Source organism: Aptenodytes forsteri, unplaced genomic scaffold (genome assembly GCF_000699145.1).
Source record: "Aptenodytes forsteri isolate BGI_AS27 unplaced genomic scaffold, ASM69914v1 Scaffold127, whole genome shotgun sequence".
NCBI lineage: Eukaryota > Metazoa > Chordata > Aves > Sphenisciformes > Spheniscidae > Aptenodytes > Aptenodytes forsteri.
In genome coordinates, this window is record NW_008794711.1 from 38961 (window position 1) to 58293 (window position 19333).

Sequence of the window (19333 nt, forward strand, 5' to 3'; positions counted from 1 at the left end):
GGGGGGGGAAGATTTCTGCTTCTGAAGCAGGATCTCTCCTAAAACCAACTTCTCTTGCTTTGCTCGGCTCCAGCACCCACCGAAACGCCCGCTGTGCCATGCTTGCGGCGAGGCAGTGGGCATCCTACCGCAGGCTGGTGGGGGAAAACAGACCCCGAATAAGCTTTTCTTTGGAGCCCCAGCGACTCTGAGCAAGGGCTCTCCTTGCTTAGTGCAAGCACCACCTTCCTCCCTGCTCCGTTCCTGGGTTTGCCAGGCTTTGCCGGTGTCACCGTGTTTCCTCCTTCACGCTAACGTTGACACAAGGATCTTCTGGTGCATCCTCCATTAAGCCCCAGCAGCTGATATCCCTGGCCTGGGGTTTTCAGGAGGGTGCTGCAGGACTTTGGTGGTCAAATCCCTGGAAATTCAAAGGGTGGTTCTTTGTAACACCCTTCCCTCGGCCGGTGGGCTCAGTTCCTGCCGATAACCAGCTGCTTCTGCAAGAAAACCAGCTTCCATGGCCCGTGGTCTTGAAAGGCTTTAACTAAGATGCCGTTTTCATGCCCAGAGCCCCTCGCCCGGCGATTTACCGCACTCCCCAGCCAGGAATTGCGTTGGGGAATCGCTCCTGGGTGACTCTCGCTGTGGTCAGTGTCAGTTGCTCTTTGCTGGACCCGATTCTGTCCAAAACAAGCCACCAGGTTAATCCCAGATCTTTTGTTGCTGCCAGCCCAGTATTTCACGCCCAATACCTCATAAGCCCCTTTGCTGCTCTCCACCGCTAATTCAGTGGAGATGCTGATGTGAGCACCGGCGCTTTTATATTCCCTTTTCTGCTTGAAGCCTCTCAACTTGTTGAAAGGAGGCAGGGTAGGGCTGGCAAGGGTGTCTGCAGACGGGGATGGAGCGGGAACCACCGGGGTCTGCGCCTCCACCTCATCCTGCATCTCCCTGGGGGCAGAGCCTGGACCTGCTCCAGCTTCTCTCTTCCTCTTGTTTTTTATTAAGCTGATTCGATCGAGGATTCCTACAAAATGGGGTTGCAGTCAGTTGGAAGCCTTGAGGTTTGAGGCGGAGGTCTGGGGTGACCGACCTCCGAGATGCTGGGGCGTGATCCTGCACACGATGCTCCGGTCCCCTGGCCCCAGCCTGGCCAAGGGGACGGCGGAGCTCCCTGCCCACTTTGCCCCGTGCTTTCTTCCAGGGAGCGCAGGCATTTTTTTAAAGGCACTAAACACTCACTCTTAGGTGGTTTGCTGAGAGCAAACAGACCCTTGAATCAGAGCTCTGTGTTTGCCCTCGCTGTTTGGTTTGTGAGTTCAGTATCGCAGCCTCTAACTTACCATGTAACGAGGGAGCTCTAATCTAAGGGAGGACCCAGACGTGGTATTGGAGCGGAGCCCATCACACAGCCGTATGGCTTCAGCTTGGGAATTTACCAACGGAGATTTTGCTGCTTTTTTCCTCCTGCAAAGCCGGTCCGCCCGGGAATGCACCCCTCAACTTCAGCAGTCACCACCCGAACCACTTGTACCTCTCCTGTGGCCGTTGAGCCGCTTGTAAGGGGGATTTTTGGTTGTTAGGTTGGGTCCTGCTGCTGCTTCGTGGTGAGGGTCGTGGTCGGTGGGCGGCCGGTCAGGGGAAAGCCTCGCAGGGGTGGTTCAGCCGAAATACCGGGCGTGCGGAGGGCTGGGCAGGACAGGAGGACAGCCCTGTCCCTGGCTCCTTGGCCTTTTTTTGGGGGGATATCTGTTCCTCCTGGGTTCCTCACGTTATTTCCAAGGAGCTGAGCAACCTGTGACCCTCTTGGCTCCAACATCCTTTGCCCTGACGTATTTATCAGCCCTCTGAGGCATTTTTCATGCTCTGCTAGCAAGCAGAACAGCACCTGTGCCGACGGCAAGGGAAGCAGGAGCACGGCATGACCTGCGGTTGGGGCAGAACACGATGCCAGCGGTGCCCAGCCAGGCATCGCATCCAGCTCTGCCCATCCGTGGCTGAGGCCAAATCCCCACGGTGGGCTTACCAGTGTCCTCAGGACAGCGAGGAGCTTCACTGAGGGTTTCCCTGGTGCATTTTCAGCATCCATGCAAAGGGACGTGGCCAAGGCATGCCCCTGTGGCTGGCAGACAGTCTGCAAAATGACCTGCCAAACTGGTTTAAACCTCATCGCTGCAAAGGGTCAACGCGGGCGGGAGGCGAGGAGGAGAAATGAATATCCAGGGTTTGACTGCCCCAACACATGAGCTCGGGCACCCCACTGCTTTGCTGGCCCCCATGCCGTTCTTCAGCCCCGTAAGCGCTGAACGGGACAGCCCTTGGCTACGCTGCCTCGCTCAGAGCTATGCTGAGGGTGTTATTTGAGGAGGAAGGAGTTGCAAAGCTTTGATCGGGTCCAGGTTTGGAGTGCTCTGTGGTTCTGGGTTAATAGCTCTTGCAGGGGGGTGTGTGTTGCTCCGGAGATGAAGTGAGGGTTGAGCCAGAGCCCGCGCAGGGACTCGGCTGAACTTCAGCTTTGGTTAAAAATAATGGTGTAACTGCCTCAGCATCTCCTCATCCCGCCGGCCGGTTGATCTCAGGGTGTAACCTTAACCGACGGGATTGCACCCAGAGCATCGCAGCCTGCGCAGGGGGGGCTGCAGGTGGTGCTGCCGACCTGCCCAGCATCACCTCTGGGGTGATGCGCTGACCCCCAGTGCTCCCCCTGTTCTCCATCCTGAGCGGCAAGGCTGTTGAACGCTGCCTAAGACCTCTGAGCCCCTCTTATTCCTCATCTTCTCATTTCCTCGGAGCACAAGGACTGCTTTTAATAGACCTTTTCAGCCGCAGAGGGACTTTATAAAGCTGCTCTCAAGCCCAGGCACCGTCTGCAGTTCCCTCGCCCCGCGTCCTCGGAGGGTCAGCCCCAGGAAAGACGCCAGGACAGATGGATGCCCCACAGGCTTGGATGGCGAGCTGCCTTTTCAGCTGGAGTCACTGGAGATGCTGGCTGGCCTGGTGTCATTTGAATACTAATAAACCACACTTTTTGTTTCAACTGTAGCCCCTTTGTAAAAGCATGGGCAGGCACAATGCGGCCCCCGGGCGCTGTAATCTGCCCTGGGGAGCCAGCACAGCACATTTAATGCATTCAGAAATCAAACAGTGCTGATAGAGGGCTTTCCCCCATCCCTCTCCCCACACTGCTAGGTATTTAAAACAGCCAGCTTGGCACTTTTCCCACATCCCGGGTCTCAGCTGGCCCGAAATTCAGCGAGCTGCCTTGGTGCCTGGTACAATAAAAACAAACAGGAGGTGAAACCTGGGGCTTGGAGGCAGCAGGACCCGGGACTCCTCTCGGCCGACACAAACGGAGAAACTCTGCTTCCCCCGTCTGCCCGGGGAAGGCAGCAATGAGTCCCCGAAGGTCTTTTGGATTTTTTTTTTTTCCCCTCCCTGGTTTCCTGCTTACACCTTTCAATCTTGCCTTCGGCGAGAAGCCACATGCCGGGAGTGCACGGGATTCCTGGGGCAGGGGAGGTTGTCCTGGACCGCGGCAGCCAAGCCTGAACATGAGTCTTTTTTCCACATATCAAACTCTAGTTTCGACTGCTGGCTAGCAGGGTTTTAACCGCTTGGGCTGGAGATTTAGGAGCTTTCGCCAGCATCCTGCGTCAACAGGGTCAGGAACGGGTGTGCCGCCTTATTCCTTATGGAGCCTGAGGCTGGAGCTCGTCTTCCCTGGGAGCGCCGTTGGGTTTGGGCACGGGCTTGTCTGGATGGGGCCGGTGGGATCTGTCCTGCTGGCAGACGCGCTCCTAGCTCAGCCACGGCCTCTGCACTTCTTACCCAGGGCATCAGGATGTATCTCAAAGATAATGCTTTGATCCCCATCAGCTATGGGGGTGCCGGGGGTGCAGAGGAGGGGCAGGAAATACAGCCACAGCTCTGATAAAATAAAAACCCGAATATAATAATAAATAAAATAATGAAAAAATAATAAAAAAAAAAAATCATACCTTACCCTCATATTTGCGAGGTGGCTGGTTACTTCCTCGCCTGCTCCAGGGCTGTCCGGTGCGGGCACCGATGCTGCTGAAAGGGACCCGTCGAGTTAAATGGTTGTTCTTGTCTGGGCTCCCGCAGAGGATGGTGACTTCTTGGCGCTGGACCTCGGCGGCACCAATTTCCGCGTGCTGAGAGTGAAGGTGTCCGACAACGGCCTGCAGAAGGTCGAAATGGAGAATCAGATCTACGCCATCCCCGAGGAACTCATGCGAGGCAGTGGGGTGCAGGTGGGTTCAAGCCCTCTCTCCCCCGTCCCCGCTCTCCTGGGCAGCCCCCTAACTGCAGGGCTTCCCCCATGGGGGGGGAATCACCCATCTTGGGGCAGTTCTCCTGCCTGAAGGGAGGGCTGGTGTCACCCCAAGACCCTGAGCTGTGTAATGGGGTTGGAGCAGCATCCTATTGCTGCCATGCCCAGCAGGATCCGGGTAGATCCTTGCCTTCCTTTGCCCGAAGCTATTAATTCCCGACACCAAGTAACCAGGACGGGTGAGGGCCACGGAGGTGTGGTGTGGGTGGCAGACCACCGGTCCCTCAAGCGGGCAGGGATGCAGGCGCTGCTCTGGCGCATCGTCTCGGTCGGGGCACCCGGGCGAGGGCTCACTCTTTGCCTTTTTTTCCAGCTCTTCGACCACATCGCTGAGTGCTTGGCCAACTTCATGGAGAAGCTGAAAATCAAAGACAAGAAACTCCCCCTTGGGTTCACCTTCTCCTTCCCGTGTCACCAGACCAAGCTGGATGAGGTGAGTGAAGGTCTCGCCTCCTCCCGAGGGCTGTGGCTGAGCCTGGGATGCAGTGGGATGAGGGTGAGCTCTCGCTGGGGGCAACAGCCATCCCACACCAGTTTAGCTTGTGCTTTTAATTAGGCTCGTGGGGCTTGGGTAGCGTGTAAGGGCTTGGTGCTGATGGAAGCAAAGGGTGTGTCCTGGGGCTTGCAGGGGTCTAGGAGGTGATGTTTAACATGCTGGTTGCTCCGTGGTTCCGCTCTGCACGGATGCCTCCACAGAAAGCAGCGTTTTTCCCTTCTGCAGACAGAGCTCAAGGAGAGCGGCTCTGGCGGGGAGAGCAGCTCCAGCCGCCTGCAGCCAAAGGCAGCCCAGACGTGCCGAGCATCACATCCCCCGTCATGCAGCCGGCGCAGGGAGAAGGGGGGGGGGGGGGGTCACCCGCCCCGGCTGCTCGCCATGCTCCGGGCAGCCGGGAATCAACGGCTGTCAGCTCCGCTCAGCTGCGCCAGCTCTCCGCCGGGAGCTGGTGACCTCGTTGGGAGACTAAACATCTCGGCAAGCAGAGCCCAGCCGGGGCACGTGGCCCCTCTCCTGCCACCCACAGCCTCTGCCGGGCTTCTGCTCTTGGCGGGGGGGGGCTAGTGCTTTCCTTGCCCTTATCTCACCCGGCTTCCCGGGCAGGATCGGGGAAAGGGGCGGTGCCATGGCGTGCTGGCGATCCAGCACGTCCTCCCCGGGAGGGAACGCAGTGGCATTTTGTACCAGGGATGGAGCAAGTTGTGCTCTCGTGCCTGAGCGATTCAGCAAAAGCAATGAGGAAGAAGATTAACGCTTTCCTCGTGGTAGTTGCGAGGGCTGTAAAAGAAAAAAAGAAAAAAAAAAAAAAAAAAAAAAAAAAAAAAAAAAAAAAGAAGCTGGGGGAGGAAGCATCTGTCCCTGGTGACCTCGTCTGGTTTGCTTCTCTCTGTGCCTCAGTTTCCCCATCTGTAAGGCAGGGCAGGTGTTTGCCTCGCGAAGGCGTCTGCGGTTCTAGGGTTGGAGATTTCGAATGCAGTCGGGTCCTTTCCCTTCCCCCAAGGCTCAGCGCAGCCCCCGGCCAGGTGACTGCGATGGCTCTGCTGGGTGGGGACACACCCGGTGCCTTCGGCTGCGGGGGACCGTGAGACCCCCATCCCGCAAGGTCTGGGTCAAGGAGCTCTCCCTACGCTCGGGAACAGGTTTTGCTCCAGGGCTCCATAAAACCCAGTCACGGGAATCACGTTTCCTCCTGCCAGCAGGAACAACGAGCGACTTGCGTGCTATTTCGTGGCCATAAACTTTATCTGCGCAGAGATGAAGAAATTCTTGCTGATACCGCAGCTCGCAAGCTGATAACAGGGAGGGACTCACCTGCGGTGCTGTGTGTCCCTTGCACCGGGGAGCCCTTGAGACACGTAGCTTGGTGGGTCTGTCCTCCGAGCATTCCTTCTTGCCGTTTCTCCATAGAGCATCCTCGTTACGTGGACGAAGGGATTCAAATGCAGCAGCGTGGAGGGGAAAGATGTGGTGTCGATGCTGCGCAAGTCCATCAAGAAAAGAGGGGTAAGAGGTTGGGCAGGTCTATCACCTCTTGGGGTGGTGGGACGGGGGCACACGGTTCCCTGGGACAGGATACTTAAGGCTCCGCACCTTGCCTCCCCTGTGACAGCAGAGATGTTTCGGTCCGTTTTGGCCACGCTGACTCAATCTCTCTCCTCTCCACCATCTCAGGACTTTGACATTGACATCGTGGCTGTGGTGAATGACACTGTTGGGACCATGATGACCTGCGGCTACGACGATCATAACTGTGAAGTTGGCCTCATTGTCGGTGAGCTGCTGCAAGGGGGGGAGAATTGGGGTCCGTCTCTCCATGAACTCCAGAAGGACATCATGTTTCTTGCAGGTTTCAGGGTCTTTTGGGGGAAAAAGAAAGGGGATAGCGATGTTAGAAAACCAGCATTGCCCAATGTTTGTTTTCTTCCATCTTTGCTTTCTGTGGTGCGTTTGGCTGTGGGTAATTATGGGGAATACGGGAAAGGCAGCAGCCTCTCACCGCATCCCTGTGCTCGGTTCAGGTACCGGTACCAACGCCTGTTACATGGAGGAGATGAGGCACATTGGCCTTGTGGAAGGGGATGAAGGTCGGATGTGCATCAACATGGAGTGGGGGGCCTTTGGTGACGACGGCGTGCTCAACGACATCCGGACGGAGTTCGACCGCGAGATAGACATGGGCTCGCTCAACCCTGGCAAACAATTGTAAGCAGATTCTTGGCTTCGGCTCAGGCTCGGGGTTTGCTCTGCATTGTTCATCCTCCCATTGCGCTGGTGTTAGTGGGACCGAAGAGGTCGTCCTAGTTAACTAGGTCACCGCGTCCTCCGCCGTGCCAGCTACACCAATGCAAATAGGGGCTGTATCACAAATTTGGGTTGGTACGCCCAACTGAACCACTCAACACCCGCTTCCCTCGTCAGCCTTTCACTTGAATGTGTTGATTTCTGTTTCGTTCCCCGGCCAATGAAGTTATCTGCCAGCCAAGGCAAACATCACCACCTAATGTCCACATCCAAGTCCTACAGATCTCCCATTCCCCAGATGGCTTCTGGCAGCACGGGTGGGATTTGCGGGGGTCTCCGCAAACTGACAGACCCCCCTTCAGGTAGCCATAAGTTCTCCTTGCAGAATGATGGTCATATCAACATGGCTTTATTTTCTCAGTGATGGGATAAACTACTCTGGAAAGAGACTACCTAGATTGCATTTGGGCGATTGCATTTGGGCCTGGAAGGCTGCCAAGTGTTTTTAAGGTCAACCTGTGGCCACCCCACGGCACACGCAGCCAAACAAACACATCTTGTGCTTCCCCCATCGGCAGGTTTGAGAAGATGATCAGCGGGATGTACATGGGAGAGCTGGTCAGACTCATCCTGGTGAAGATGGCCAAGGAAGGGCTCTTGTTTGGAGGAAAGCTCACACCAGATCTGCTCACTACCGGCCACTTTGAGACCAGATACGTCTCTGCTATTGAGAAGTAAGTAGGATCCGGATGGTTTCCTGGGGTCCCAGCCCATCTCCTGACATCTGTGCTGGGGGAAAACAGGACCCACCACAGGGCAACCCGCTGACCAAACCAGGACACTTCAGATGGCAAAAGTTGGATTTCCAGGCATGAATCCTTTTTTGTTCTTTGACGTGCAGAGAGAAAGAAGGGCTGCAGAAAGCCCACGAGATCCTCACCAAGCTGGGCCTGGAGCCATCTCATGAAGACTGTGTGGCCACCCACCGCATCTGCCAGATCGTCTCCACCCGCTCGGCCAACCTGTGCGGGGCCACCCTGGCAGCCGTGCTGCGACGCATCAAGGAGAACAAGGGGTTGGACCGGCTGCGGTCCACGGTGGGCGTGGATGGCTCTGTCTACAAGAAACATCCTCAGTGAGTCCATGAGGATGGGCAAGGCTGGTGGGGAGAGAGGGTGAGAGAGCACAAATCCGTTCCTGCCAGCAGTGGATAAAGCTTGGCACAAGCAGAGCATCTCCAAATATTCCCCCGGGCACCTCCGTTTGGATCCCAAAGGGGGCCCAGTCGTTTACAACCCCAGAGGGTCACATCACCTGTGGTGGCACACTCAGGTCCTCTTTCCTCCTCCGTAGCTTTGCCCGGCGTCTCCATAAGACAGTGCGGAAGCTGCTGCCGGACTGCGAGATCCGTTTCGTGAGGTCAGAAGATGGAAGCGGCAAAGGAGCAGCCATGGTGACGGCGGTGGCCTACAGACTGGCCGCCCAGCACAAGGCACGGCAGAAGATTTTGGAGGCGCTCAAGCTGAGCCACGAGCAGCTCCTGGAGGTGAAGCAAAGGATGAGGATGGAGATGGAGAAGGGGCTGGGCAAGGAGACGCACACGGAGGCAACTGTGAAAATGCTGCCCACCTACGTGTGCTCAACTCCAGATGGGACAGGTGATGTACCATGTGTATAAGCCCATGTATGTCCTGCGTAGGGCAAAGAGGCAGCATCGCTGCTCCCAACTTCTGCACCGCTTAGGGAAGGGCTGGGACCTTTGCCATGGCCAGTTGCCTCTTCGTGGTGGGAGTGGCACAAACCTTTTTAACCTCCAGTATGATACTGGGGAAAGTGGCCGAGCCTCCAGGACGTTCTGCACTTGACTTAACACAAAGCCTGGCTTTCACTGTGGTTTTTGCCGCCGCAGGTTTCTCACCACCATTGTCCTGGGTTGCACTCCCAGTTCTGTCGGTGGCTTGTGTGTGCGCCTGCCCCTTGGCTTGAAACCCCGTGATCTCCCCGAGTCTGGAGCAAACCTGTCCATCCATCGCCTTCCTACCTGCACCTGCTGTTCTCCATTCCCAGCCACCTCTTGGTTTCTGGTCCTCTCCCAGGAAGAGGGCAGATTCGGATCAGCTTTGTGCCACACGTCCACGATGACCCTCGTTGGGATCTCTCTCCTAATGATTCTCTCTCGGGTTTCAGAAAAAGGAGATTTCCTCGCCCTGGATCTGGGAGGTACCAATTTCCGTGTGCTGCTGGTGCGCGTGAGGAACGGGATGAGGCGCGGCGTCGAGATGCACAACAAGATCTACTCCATCCCGGTGGAGATCATGCAGGGGACGGGAGAGGAGGTGAGGATGGGCAGCTGGAGGTGGAAAACTGGGGCATCTTCCCTGGGGTGGCAGCAGAAGTGGCAGGCAGTAGCGCTAGCTGACCACAGGAGCTGTTTTTGCCTTGCTCTGCTTTCCAGGCTGCAAAACCAGGAGGGTGGAGAAGGCTGGTGCTCTCCTGCCTTTAGAGCAGTGAGTTCTGCCCAAGGCTCTGGAGTTCGAAATGTGCTTTAGGAAGCTTGAAACTGGTTTTTAGGTTAGAAATTGTGTTATTCCCAGACATCACTGAACCTCCCTGAATCCCACACGCTCCACAAGGGCAGATAAGCATCATCCCCGTTTCCGAGATAGAGAAACCACAACACAAGCAGTAAGAGACGTCTCCAGAGTCTTATTTGCAGATGGAAAGAGTTTTGCAAACCACTGCAGGCAGTGCTCGGGGACCGGGAGTATTTCTAGCAGGAGCCGGGGCAGACAGGCTCTAGGGATACCTTGCAGAGTGACGGGACTCCCGCGTCGCCCCTGGGAAGCTGGTCGCCTCCCTGCTAGCCCCTCCATCCCTTCTGGGTGTAGTACGGGGCCTGCAAGGTGGAGGTATCATCACAGTGATATGACCTCATTGTCGGTGGGGAAGAGGATGAGAAAGGAGCTGTTTTGGGCTTGCTCACCTCACACAGCGCAGCTGAGCAGCATGCTGGCCTGTTCAAAGCCCTGTTGGCTTGGGAATGGATCAACATCTCCAGTAGGCCAGGCAGGCTGGCATCCAGCCGAGTTTCTTGCTGCGGTGGTAACTTCTCCTTTCGGCTTTGTGCACCCAGCTCTTTGACCACATCGTCCACTGCATCTCCGACTTTCTGGAATACATGGGAATGAAGGGTGTATCGCTCCCGCTCGGCTTCACATTCTCCTTCCCTTGCCAGCAGAACAACCTGGATGAGGTAACCCCAACCCACCTCGTAGCATGCATGTCTGGTACCCAGGGCTGGCTGAAAAGCCAAAGCACACTGGAAACTCTACGTACCAGCATCAATGACCATGTGGCAGGTCAGATGGAGACCCAAGAGAGGGGGAAGGTAGGAGCTTGGAGCTGCCGGTGCTTCTGACAAGCTCCTTTGCTGCATCAAAGCAAATGCAGATCCCTTGAGCTCTAGAGACAACCCAGTTGAGGCATCCTCCATGTGTGAGGATCTGACCTCCACGTGCCAGGCAGTGCCTGCCGAGAGCTGGTGGACCTGGGGTTGCTGTCCCTCCCGCCCAGCAGCCTGGGTGATTTACCGCAGGGTATTTCCACAACAGGGGATTCTCCTGAAGTGGACAAAAGGTTTCAAGGCGACCGGCTGCGAAGGAGAAGATGTGGTGAACCTGCTGAAGGAGGCAATTCACAGGAGAGAGGTGAGTGTCCACGTAGCTGTGAGAAGCCAGCTGCTTGCTCCCCACACCCTGGCTGTCTTTGGCATCTTTAATTGGCCTGTAAAGCAAATTAATGGGCTGAGCACAGGGCTAATGAGTGTCTGAATTTTAACAACCACCCTTAGTCATCACTAGAGGTTGGATTTTCAGACCCGGGAGCTAAGAGCTGGCTTCTGGCGAGGGCTGGAGCAGACTTGTCTCACCGTGAGTTAGGGAGACACCATGCTCGTTTCCTCCGCGCAGACCACCCAAAGCTCCTGCCCTGGAGGCTGTTCCTGGCAGGGCTGTCCCAGCGTGCCAGCTCCTCTGCAGTTATGTCTTGCTGGAGGTGTTTTGAGGTTTGAGCATCCACCTGCAGACACATGGGGCTGCAGGAGGTCTGTGGGTGCCTGAAGGACTCCCACGCTCAGCAGACAGGTCCTTTCCCAGTCGTGGGAGCAGACGTAGCAAGCTGTGTCCTCCAGGAATAACCCACGCAATCCCATCCCTCTGCAGGAATTTGACCTGGATGTGGTCGCGGTGGTAAATGACACAGTTGGCACCATGATGACCTGCGGGTACGAAGATCCATATTGCGAAGTTGGGCTGATAGTTGGTGAGGACTGAAACTTTCTTGCGGAGTTCCTCTGCCTGCGGTCCCAAACCTGCCCCCGTGGGGTGCTCCTGGCTGCAGGAGAGGTGTCTGAGGGCTTTTATCTTGCGTACGTGCCCCACTTCTCTGACGGCCCCGTTGAAAGACGCTTCTCTCTCTGCAGGCACAGGCAGCAACGCCTGTTACATGGAGGAGATGAGGAACGTGGAGCTGGTGGAAGGGGAGGAGGGCAGGATGTGCGTCAACATGGAGTGGGGGGCGTTTGGTGACAACGGGTGCTTGGATGACATACGGACAGAGTTTGACTTGGCGGTGGATGAGCTGTCTCTCAACCCTGGGAAGCAAAGGTGCGTGGTGGCTTTGGGGGGGGCTGGGAAGGGACCCCCGATGAGGCTGGGTGTCCAGGAACAGTTCAGTGGTGCCCCACCAGCCTCTCGGTGGAGCATCAGAGGATGACGAGCAGGGCAGAGTCTGGCTTTGCGACGCACCGATGCGTCCCTCGTCCCCTGCCCGCAGGGTGGGGACCACACCGCTGGACTTGCTCCAGGGTGTCAGGCCAGGGGGTTGTGTCAAAGGCAACTGGCAGAGCTGGGATCCCGATCCAGACGCAGTGTCCCTTCTTGTCCTGATGTGCAGCCTTGCCCTCTCCTTCCCAGGTTTGAGAAGATGATCAGCGGGATGTACCTGGGGGAGATCGTCCGAAACATCCTGATGGATTTCACCAAGCAAGGGCTGCTCTTCCGGGGACGGATCTCAGAGAGGCTGAAGACCAGAGGGATCTTTGAGACCAAGTTCCTGTCCCAGATAGAAAGGTAAGGTCCAACAGGCAGGGTGAGCACCAACTCTGGCCTTACAGCTGCAGATCAGAGATGTAGTTTGGGGAAAGCGTTCCCAGCGCTTGTGGGAGGAGTCCCAACCACTCAGTCTGGAGCCAGGACGACGTAGGGTGCTGCAATGCAGGTAAGTCAGCAAAACCCATGTGGTTCTGACAGCGCCGGTGTTGAGAGACAAGGAAACTGGGGTTGGCAATACAGACACCTCTTTATCCTCTGCCCTGGACAGAGAGGGGCCACAGGTTAAATAGCTGTCACGCTCCAAGTCAACGGCTTTGTCCTGAAATAGCCTCACTGATTAGGATGTGACATCAGAGCCACATCCAGATCTGAAAGCTGAGGTTAGAGGGGAGCTGTAGAGTCCCTCCAGTCAGTGTCACCCAAGCCGCGAGTCCCTGGGCTCTGCAGGATGTAGATAGGAAAGGGGAAGCCACACATCCAGGTTGCTCCATCTCCTAATGCTGCCTGGCCCTCGTGTCCTCCCCAGCGACTGCCTGGCCCTGCTCCAAGTCCGCTCCATCCTCCAGCATCTCGGCCTGGAGACCACGTGCGACGACAGCATCATCGTGAAGGAGGTGTGCACGGTGGTGGCCCGGCGGGCAGCTCAGCTCTGCGGGGCCGGCATGGCAGCTGTGGTGGACAAGATCCGGGAGAACCGCGGGCTGGACTTCCTCAAGATCACGGTCGGCGTGGACGGGACGCTCTACAAGCTGCACCCTCAGTGAGTTGCTCGGTGGTTTGCGGTTGTCCTCCAAGGAGGCTCACGCTGGTGCATCTGCCCATCTTGGGCAGATGGGGTGCTAAGTAAGAGTCAGCGTGGAAGGCTTCACGGGGTAGCTGGCGAGGAGAGGAGGTATTTTAGGGTCTCAAGGGCTGCCAGTAGCTCACTGATCTAAACTCTGTCAAGGCACAGCAAAAACCAGCTGCTCCCTAAAGGATGGGGCGCCAAGACAGATAACACAGCAGGGACCTTGCACCAGCCAGGACCCAGTCCCACAGTACCTGAGGCCAGGTTGACCCAGACACGGTGACCAGGTTCAACCAGGAGTCCAGATCATCGGACGAAGTCACGGGGATGAGGCAGGTCTAAACCAAGAAGTCAGTCCATGATCTGGATCAAGAAGGCCCACAGCCAAGCAAAAACTCAACTATGCCTGAGCTGAAGGCTGGTACTCCTAGGACAATGTTGCTTAGACTAAAGGCACTAAAGGCACAGGGCTGAGCTTAAGTAGGGCTCCAGGGCCCATGGGTAGAGGGAGGGCTCTGAAGATCCCCCCCAGGCAAGGCTGGTCAGGGCTATTAAGGTTTATTAGTGCTCTCAGGGCTTGGTGGGACTAGAGAAGGGGCCAGATTTAGTCCTGAGTGGAGGATTATGTTGTGCTAACTGTGGACTTGGGCTGAAGCAGAGAGACTTACGCTTTCCAATGCCTCATACCCGGCAGCTCTCTCTCCATCCACCTTTCTCCTCTGTGTCTGTAACACTGTTTGGGACTCTGTTGAAGGCAGCTATGATGATAGGTGCGAAGTGGTTTGTTCCTCGCAGGGCCGGCACCTTCAGCCCAAGGCAAGTTAAATCAGCGTCTCTTCCTTCCCCCCCTGTGCCCTACAGCTTCTCCACCGTCATGCACGAAACAGTGAAGCAGTTGTCTCCAAAGTGCGAAGTGACCTTCCTCCAGTCGGAAGACGGCAGCGGCAAGGGCGCAGCGCTCATCACGGCGGTGGCCTGCCGGATCCGGGAGGCCGGCCAGCGATAGAAGGAAGGAGGTTTGCCGAAGAGCTTGGTTTCAGCAAAACAGGATGTTTCCCCACCCGGTCCCTCCCTCCTTCCCTCCCTCCGTACACACACACACACACACACACGGCCTCCCCTTGCAAGCAGACTCTTAGCTTTACTTGTTCTCTTGAGATACCACCAGTGGGACTGGAGATGCTGTGTGCTTTGTATAAAGAGTTGTCTTAGGAGTTTTATTGCATGCCATAAAACCGCGTATCAAGTAAAGCTAAAAGTGTCTTTTGGCTGTCTACCTACATTTCCAGTTAGAGCTGGACCTGTTCCACTTGCAGCCTCCGTCAAACACCGGCTCTCCTTCCCCACATCTCCTAACCACTCTCACATCTTTCCTAACAGCAGAAAGGATAATGCTAGAATATTTAGGACACTGCATTGTCACTTTACAGTAACTGGTACCTATTTATGTATGTCGGAGTCGTAGCGTGTCTGTGCTGTAGAAAGCAAACCTCTTTAAGATTGGGCTAAAGACCTCCACTAGTCTTTTACCCTGATCAAGGCTGTATTATTTCCATGAAAGTCATGGTAACTCTTAAAGCACAGGGTGCAGAATTTCAACCGGCGTGTTCCGAGTCTGCACTGAGAGATACCAAGTATCTCTGTTGGTGAGCAATATTAAAGAACCTGCTGGATCCAAGTTAGAGGTGCCCCTTTAACTGCCCCAGCAGAGCACGTGCCTGGAAATAATTGGGGACTCAGGGTCTAATCCCATTTCCCGACCTCTCACCTGCACCCTCAACAGAGTGTAGTAATGTGGCATGTATGTATGGTTGTGCTACACTCCCTGGAAACCACTAGCATCCTTCCCTGGTGCATGTGTGGATACAAGGAACCACCACCAAGACGGGTCGGTCTCTTCCCTGCAAATACACACCCCCAAATGTTGTGGCCGTGTGTCTACACTTGGCATGGTGAGTTTGGTTTGCTTTTTGTCTGTGAAATAGTTCTGCATCTTCAGCCTTTTAGGTGACACCTGGATTTATACACTGTATATTTATGTTTCAAGAGATCTTACATCTTTTTATGTACATAGTCTCGGGGGGGGTTATGTTGCTTAGTTTTGACTTCACCTTTTAATGTCATTTAAGAATGGTACAGAGTACTTATTTTCTTTTTTTCTTGTGTTATTTTTTTAATTTAAAATTTTCTTGGGGTAGACTGGAGAAAGAGACCCAAGTTCCTGAGGACAGTTGTACAAGAGGTTTGGGCATTCTGAATGTATCGCCAGAACAAAAGGGGAACCAGAAAGCCAGGGATACGATGCACGGGAGCAGTGGGGCCCTGCAGCGAAGCTTTCAGGATTAGGCTGGTTTTCACCTAAGGAGAGGTTTTATTTTGTCCCCCTGCCCTCCCCAGCCTGCTTTGCTCTGGAAGGTCACATCGCTTCCTATTGCAGCGCGTGGTGAACTAACCCAGGGCTGTGCAGGGACCCGTGTCTGAGCCCGTATCCCTCACGCCACCGCCCCGCTCCAACAAACACTCGGCACGGGCACATGCGCTCGAGTGCTGACGGTGCGCGCGGGCTCGCAGCGAGGCACTGGCAAAGGCAATCTCAGCTTGTTCGATGAGGTTAGCAGCGATAACTGGCGTCGCCTCATTTCCATTTGGCATCCTCAGGGCTGCCTGCGAGCGTTCCCGGGGACGCGCGCGTGCCCGCAGCATCACTTTGTGTGCCGTGGTGAAAAGCAGCGATTAATTTTTGCCCACAGAAAAGCCTACGGATGAACGAAACGCTGCAGCTCTCTGCCTGCGTGAGCGGAGGCATACAGGTGGGGGTGGGTATGTTTCTGTAAATATTTAGCAGAAGATAATGAAATTCCAGTGGTGTACAAAAAAGAAAAAAAATTAATAATTCCCACGAACAGACCTTCAGTTTGGAGGACAGAGTTTTTGTCTATTTTTATGTATATTTTTATACTGCTTGGGGTAACCTCATTACCAAAAGTCTCTCTTCTATGTTGGGGGTCAAGTTCAATAGCACAATTTTAAAGCAAAATTACTCTTTGGGCATTTTAAATGCTTATTTTTTTTATAAGCCTCAAGACAATTATAACAAACAAAATCTGACTGTGTATAGAAATGATGTAAGAAACCAAGTTTAGTGGAAGTTTTAGAAGATGTTAAATAAATTTTTGAAAGGTGATACAGAAATCCTCTAATACGGTACCAAGCAGTTGTGTGTGATTCTTTCCTCAGAAGACCAGCATTTTGCCTACTGAAAAATGGAAACAGAAAGGTTTTTACCGGCTGCACCGTGCAGAAGGTTGCGTTAGTGGCTGTATTTTTAAACTCTTATCCAGCTGTACCCCTTTTGAAATACGTAGTGTTTTCATCAGTTAGTGAGCTAAATTTTATACAACTGTAGTTTTGGGGGGAGAGTGGGAAAGATTGGGACTATGGGGCAGCCCTGCTTTTGTAGCCGATTCAGACTCCAGTTCAGCAAATTGTTGGAGTGTGTGACTTAAAAGGGCGAGAAGAAAACGTGGGTAGTTAAGTACCTGGTTAGCAAGGATGGGTGGAGCCGGGTAACCTTGCTCCCCTCGCCTTTCTTTGCAGCGAAGGACGGGCTGTAACTTTACAGCGGCAGGAAGGATTAGCCCTGAGCTCACAGGGCGGTGGTGAATTGCTGGGCGCTTTCTCTTCTCCTGGAACAGAGAAAGTAAAGGCAGTACAAGTTACCTGGAGCTACAGCTGCTTTTGGTCTGTCCCGCAGTATCTGGTCTGGGGGGGGTAGCGGTAGCAGCAGCTCTGTGGGGCTGACAAAGCAAGGGAGCCACGTGCTGAAGCTTGAGGACACAGATCTAAACTTTCTGTGAGGTCAGGGAGGATTTTTGGCTGGGCTTGGTCAGATGGATGCCCACCTGGGTATCTACAAGGCTCCTGTAAAGCTTGAAAGCTTTTGCTTCCCCTTTGCTTTGACTCAGAATAAAGCAGGGTCTGAAATGTTCCCAGTTAAAAAGCAATACCTGAAGCGCTACAAGACACCCGTGTTAACCTGTGACCGCAGACATGCCCTTGGCCGCGGCTGTAAGAAAGGTTTTTATTAAACACTTTGAGAAGTTTGTGCTCCTTTTTGTCTCAAAGGGGATGAGCACCAGAGATGTTTGCTGTACAGTCTGATTGTAACTTCAGTGGGACTGTAACCTCACACCAAAATGTTGCCATGGGATGTTATGTGAATGTGTTTAAAAAGAAGAAGGGAAGATTAAATCGTAACTCTTGATATGAAGGGAAGATCAAATCTATTACATGTAGGGAGAGACAGGCAGACCGATCAACTTGGCTTGCTCAGTCTGTCTCTTTCCTCCAGTAAGAAGCGCTGCTTTGTGGATTTAGGATGGCTTTTGTTTTGCTTGGTTGTTCCCATTAGGATGCATTTTCTTTGCACTCCTGGTGTCGTGCTGGCACACCCTCTGGGCACGCAGGCATCAGGAGAACAGGGTCTTCCACTGCGTCAGCTGCTACGCTGGAGACGCTGACCTTTCCTTCCTGGCAATTCTCTCCTCGTCGGTACTTTGGACAGGATTTTATTGTTACTGCTTTTTTAAAAACATATATATATATATGTATATACAAGCAGCAAATTATTGAGCCTTCCAAGAGGAATTTGCCTCTTCCCTTCTTGGAGTCAAAGGCCGTGTAGGGAGAAGCATTGTATTTCAGTCACCCGAGATGTATGAGGAGTATCTGAGAGGACCTGAGATGCACCGATCTCTGGCCTAGAAGCAGCTCAGAGGTAGTTTGACCCGAGATAGCTTGGTGCCTCTGTGCTGCACCGTCTCTTATCAGGCAATCCAAAGGTGCCCAGGCTATCTGACAGAGATAAGAGGGTGAAAAAGTCCAGTGTGTGGGAGGGGAGTGGGGACAGGTGTAAAACAGTGACAAAACCCACAAGTCCCCATGCAACGGGTGGCGAGGTACAAGACAGCAACAAAATAAACTGGAACGGGGGGAGCCTTGGTCCCCCACCTCGCCACAATCTCCTCCCCTCCAGCAGATAGAGAGAGGAAAATACCTTCTTTCGACAGGTCATTTTGCTTGCTCTGGTAGAAAAGTGGTCACCGAAGGCAAAAGAGGTGATTCCTGGTCACAAGGTAATTTGGAGTAAGAAAGAGTCAAATTATTTAAATTATTTACCTTGTGACATCCCCGACAAGTCTGGAGTCTTTCTGGCCTGAAGCAAAGAAAATGCATCTTAATGTGGGTGTTGGCTCCGTGCGGGGCAGGGGGAGTTAAATAAAGCCAAAGACTGTTCAGCTGCTAGCAGAAATGAGTGACTGTAGATTCACCTAATGTTGTTATTTTGTGTTTACAATATTTATTTTTAGTAATTGACTGCAATTATATTATATATAGGCTTCCTTATTTTTGTACTTTTCATACCGTTTTCCTGAGTGTGGTGTTGTACTTCTCAGCTCCCCTTTGCCACGATTGCTGCTCCTAGTCAGTGACAAATAAAAGAGAGAAAAAAAACCAAACCAACCACCCATTTTCTGGGGTAAGTTGTGACGTGTTTGGGTTTCTGTGCTCCTCTCACTCCTGCCCCCTGCACTGAGCCACTCCTTAGCAATCCCTCAGGAAGGGCACCTGCACCACTGCCCCATCCCCAATCCCTGATCCTGTCCGCTGGGAAGAAGGACCAAAGCTGGGAAGGGAATTGCTTCTTTGCACCGACAGACCCTCCACAGCCAGGAGGGTGAGGGAGGGCACAGGTAGGACCAGGACACCCACAGATCAAGGGAAGGAGTCGTTAACGTCTGGAAAAAAATATCAAGATGAGTTTCATGTCAGCTCTTGCTCCATACCCCACATCCTCATCGCACTGCAGGGTGGCGGTTCCCCAGCAGCAAGGGCAGACGTGCACGGGGGCGTGCAGGCCAGGGCTGCGTTTGCACACAGCAATGGCTTGTTCAGGCTGAGCAGGGGCTGCGGGTGGCCCTGGGAGCCAGCAGGGTGCAAGGGCAGAGCAGGATCTGGACCTGAACGGGAGGTGCTAAGCCCTCAGCACAAAGCAGGAGCCCTGTGGCAGCTCAACCCACCACCGAAGCTTAGATTTCAACTCCGGCATTACATAAAAACCAGATATTTTAATGTACCTGTTCTCTTCTGCCATTAACAAGCAGCCCATATTTCTTTCCACTTAATCAATGACAGTTTTAAAGTCTTGGTACTTCTAGTTAAAAAAAGAAAAACTGCTTCCTTAAGTATCTAAATACCAAGTTCGATGCTGTAGCAGACTAACGTCTTAAAATGCTTCTGCTTTCTGCTTCCAAAGAAGTATGACACAATGCAAGTTTATACAGAGGTGCATCCACGGGCTG

General features: G+C 54.0%; 1 protein-coding gene across 1 annotated transcript in view; it reads left to right on the top strand.

Annotated features, from left to right (window-relative positions):
• The window catches only part of LOC103894409 (hexokinase-2), a 28031-nt gene extending 9566 nt beyond the window's left edge, over positions 1-18465 (top strand). The window contains exons 3-18 of the mRNA XM_009273780.2: positions 4108-4256; positions 4650-4769; positions 6240-6335; positions 6504-6603; positions 6851-7034; positions 7652-7807; positions 7975-8208; positions 8427-8731; positions 9261-9409; positions 10207-10326; positions 10685-10780; positions 11294-11393; positions 11554-11737; positions 12047-12202; positions 12711-12944; positions 13833-18465. Of these exons, the coding sequence (XP_009272055.1) occupies positions 4108-4256; positions 4650-4769; positions 6240-6335; positions 6504-6603; positions 6851-7034; positions 7652-7807; positions 7975-8208; positions 8427-8731; positions 9261-9409; positions 10207-10326; positions 10685-10780; positions 11294-11393; positions 11554-11737; positions 12047-12202; positions 12711-12944; positions 13833-13977 (2528 nt within the window). The 3' untranslated portion in view covers positions 13978-18465. The remainder of the gene's footprint in view (positions 1-4107; positions 4257-4649; positions 4770-6239; positions 6336-6503; positions 6604-6850; positions 7035-7651; positions 7808-7974; positions 8209-8426; positions 8732-9260; positions 9410-10206; positions 10327-10684; positions 10781-11293; positions 11394-11553; positions 11738-12046; positions 12203-12710; positions 12945-13832) is intronic.
• Positions 18466-19333: the final 868 nt, after the last annotated feature.